General features: G+C 42.5%; 1 protein-coding gene across 1 annotated transcript; it reads left to right on the top strand.

Annotated features, from left to right (window-relative positions):
- Nucleotides 1–1734: 1734 nt before the first annotated feature.
- LOC135151537 (uncharacterized) lies at nt 1735–3897 on the top strand. The gene has a single exon (XM_064090050.1). The coding sequence runs from the start codon at nt 1735–1737 to the stop codon at nt 3895–3897; it is 2163 nt and encodes a 720-aa protein (XP_063946120.1).
- The last annotated feature ends 264 nt before the right edge of the window (nt 3898–4161 follow it).

A 4161-nucleotide genomic window follows, 5' to 3' on the forward strand; every position in this document is an offset into this window, starting at 1 on the left:
GTGTCTTGTTTTTGATATTTGACCACCCATCAGAAATTATAGAAGTCCCATGCCTTGTCCATATCTCGCTAACGGGTATACAGCGTTTCTCGACTTCTCGCCTGCAATCGTCAAGGAGGGATGTTCTGGCATTATCATACGATGGATGTTTATAGTCTTTAGGAGCATTTTTCATTGCGTTAGTCATGGAAAGCATATCTAGACTTCTCAAAACATTGAACGGAATTCCATTAGCACATAAAAATCGAATAACAGCCATATCAACCTCGTGTCTTATCAAGTTTTTAAAAGATTTTTCCAAAGGTCTCGTGTTGGTGGCTACTACAATTTTGCTACTAATGGTTGATCTAGTTAAAGATGGTGAAATACTTGCTTCCTCAGCTTTTTTCCTTATCTGATGAAGTAATTTTTGCCTTAACTTCTACAAACTATAAGAAAATCCGGGATTACCAACGGAAATTTTTGTTGGTAAAAGTGATATTCCGTTGCTAATTCAAAATTGGGACGAAATTTCCAATGGAAAAAAACCGTTACTAATATCCTCGTTGGTAAAGTTTTCCCAACGGAATTCATATTCTGATGGTAATTTTACAACGGGTTACCAACAAAATAAAAGTCTGTTGACTTTAAAAGAAATCTAATATCTTAACGGATTTTCTGTTGTTAACTTCCCAACAGACATAAATTTGTTGGTATATTTAATGCCAACAAAATAACATTCCGTTGGTAACTTTACCAACAGAAAGCCCACCATTTTTTCTTCAGCTTTCCGTTGGGAACTTGAAAATAAGGATTATAATTTAAATATTTATTTCCAATTCTGTTGGTAAAAACGGTTGGCAAAATTATAAAATAGATTTTATTTTATTGGCACATATAAATATTTTCGACATCCCTGTATTATACACTTAATAAAAAAATAAAATTATTTTCTAAATTAATTAAAAGAAAATCACATAGATTAACAAGCAAAAATAACATCCAAGTTATAATTCACAAGTCAGGAGTCATACAAATTGAGTTAGGAATCATACAATCTTGCTTTTCAAAAAAAAGAAGAAAAGGAATCATACAAACTTGATACATAATATGAATGGCAGCCAGTCACGCTAATGTTCAATTTTCATTCCGATTATTAAACACAATAGCAAGTAAGAGCTGCTACATGTCTTTTGGCAATAGTTGCACCTCCATCTTTTAGTCCCCCTGCATTTTTACTGATAGGGATTGGTTAATTGAGTATTACGACCCGATCCAATAAAGGCCCGAGTATCCAGTCTAATCAGGTCAAATTCCGCTTCGGCCCAATAACGGTCCAGACCAGATACGTATGGATCGTAAGGAAAATTTAGATAGACTCGAGGCCCGTATAACGGTCCAGCTACGAGCCTGAATTCTGAAAGACTAATAACTCTCACGGATAAAACGTCCGGGAGTCCATGATAAACACTAACACTCGAAGATAAGAGTCCTGTCTTATCTCTGACACCGAAGCATACTTCGATAAGAAGTCTGATACATGGAATCGTACTCCCATTCAGCTTCTGACTCCGAAGTATCTATATAAAAGGCTCTACCCCTTCAACCTAGAACTACATTTTGGACTTGATTCTTCTCCTAGCAGAAGATACGTAGGCATCTCGCATCGAGACCAGTCCAAAGCACGAATCGCTCACACCCTTCGTTTTCTGTTTCATAACATTTGGCGCCGTCTGTGGGACAGAGACAACAACCATGACAAACCCAACCAGACCCCGTTCTGAAATCCACGTTCCTCGTAGCAGAAATACCATCGGAATCTCTACCGAGTCAATTCCCATCACCGCCTCCATCCCGCTTGGGACCACTGCTGCTCAAACCACTCTCCCACTGACTTTTGGCACGCTGCCCCCTATGACTCGAGTAATTGCAACCATCACTGACGCCGGCACACATTACTCAACTGTCACCACAACCACTCGTGGAGGTACGGGAGATGACTATGTGCATGTAACTGATTACGACTCCTCTGAATCGGAGCAGGAGCATGATACCCCCCCTCGAAGGAGAAGAGATGCTGACCCTACTCAACACCGTCGACGCCGCCATAGGCAGGAGGCTAATGAGCCCCGAGGAGCGACGAACCAAGCCTATGAGGATCGAATCCGTGCTTATGAGGAGGAAATTGCACGATTGAAAAGGGACCAGGTAAGATTACCGCCTCCGGAACCAAGGGATGAAAACCCTCGTCAGACCGTCATGAATCAGATTCACTTGTTACCAGCAGGCGATCCCGATAACCCCGTTCCCCCTTTTACGCAAGAAGTTATGGGTGCAAGAATTTCCCGAAAATTCAAGCTCCCAACCATTAAAGCTTATGATGGCACGGGTGATCCCGCTAACCACGTTAGGACCTTCATGAACGCTCTGTTGCTCCAACCCGTCACCGAAGCAATCAAGTGCCGAGCTTTTCCTCAAACCTTGAGCGGGATGGCCCAACATTGGTATAGTCGCCTACCCCCAAATTCTATCTCTTGTTTTGCTGACTTGAGCAGGGCTTTCATAGGGCAATTCGTTGGAAGCAAAACGCATGCTAAGAGCTCTGCCTCTCTAATGAATCTACATCAAGGTAAGAATGAATCACTCCGGGAGTATATGAATCGTTTTACCAAAGAAGCCTTGAAGATCCCGGACCTAGATCAGAAGGTAGCCATGATTGCACTCCAGCAAGGTACCACTGATGACAACTTTCGCCGGTCTCTAGCCAAGAGGGTCCCTGATAACATGAACGACTTGCAAGAGAGAGCCGGGAAGTATATTAAGGCGGAGGAAAGTCTAAGGAAATCCCAGAGTAACCAAGGGCCGAACACCAACTTTAAGAAACGTGGGAACGATGCCGAGTATAACGCTGAAAACAAATATGCCAAAAAGGATGATGATGAGAAGTCGCCTGCTAAAAAGAAGGTAGGACCAAGGTTCACAGAATATGCTAGGCTCAATGCCCCAAGGAGTCAAATCCTAATGGAGATCGAAAAGGATGAAAGTGTTCGATGGCCAAAGCCCATAAGGACCGACCCAGAGAAACGAAACAAGGATTTGTATTATCGATTCCACAAAGACATGGGGCATAAAACCGATGATTGTCGGCAGCTGAAGTATGAAATCGAATTCTTGATCCGAAGAGGCAAGTTGTCTAAATTTACCAGGGATGGAGACAAGAATTATCGGGACAATGACAGTCGTGGAAGAGACAATGATGATAAGAGAACTCAGCCTCGAGGGCCTGTGATTAACGTAATCTCCGGAGGGCCTACGGCTGCAGGCACTTCAAGTAATTCAAGAAAAGCTTACGCAAGGGAAGTGATGAATATAGTTGGAGAACCCCCGAAGCTGGCAAAAATTGACTATGCAATGGCATTCGATAATATCGACCTTGAGAAGGTAAAATTCCCCCATGATGACCCCTTAGTAATCACACCAGTGATTGGAAACTTGTCTGTAAAGAGAGTGCTTGTTGATAATAGAGCCTCGGTGGATATCTTGTTCTATGATGCCTATGAAAAGATGGGATACTCCGATACTCAACTAACACCCTCGAATATGCCTATATATGGCTTCAACAATGTAAAAACCAAGATTGAAGGCATGATCCAACTTCCTGTAACCATGGGTACCGAACCTAGACAAGCCACATGTATGGTAAATTTCTTGGTCGTTAAAGCCTCATCAACCTATAATGCCATCCTTGGGAGGAATGGAATACATGCTTTTAAGGCAATCTCGTCCACTTACCACATGAAGATTAAATTCCCAACTAGGAACGGAATTGGAGAGGAATTGGGAGATCAGAAAATGGCCCGAAGTTGTTATATTGGGGCACTAAGGTCTGGAGGAGCCGGGGGCAAGTGCTACCCATAGAGGATCTCGATGTCCGAGAAGAGGAAGAAAGAAGAGGCAAGCCTGCACGAAGACTTGATTCCAATCCCATTGTATACTGAGGAACCCGAAAAGGTCACTTATGTTGGAGCATTACTCCAGGAAGACTTGAAGCAAGAACTAGTGAGGTTCTTGAGGAACAATCGTGATGTTTTTGCTTGGACAGCGGCTGACATGCCAGGTTTGATCCTTTATTCATGACTCATAAGTTGAATGTGAATCCTGATAGGAAACCGATTAAGCAAA

Source organism: Daucus carota, chromosome 3 (genome assembly GCF_001625215.2).
Source record: "Daucus carota subsp. sativus chromosome 3, DH1 v3.0, whole genome shotgun sequence".
NCBI lineage: Eukaryota > Viridiplantae > Streptophyta > Magnoliopsida > Apiales > Apiaceae > Daucus > Daucus carota.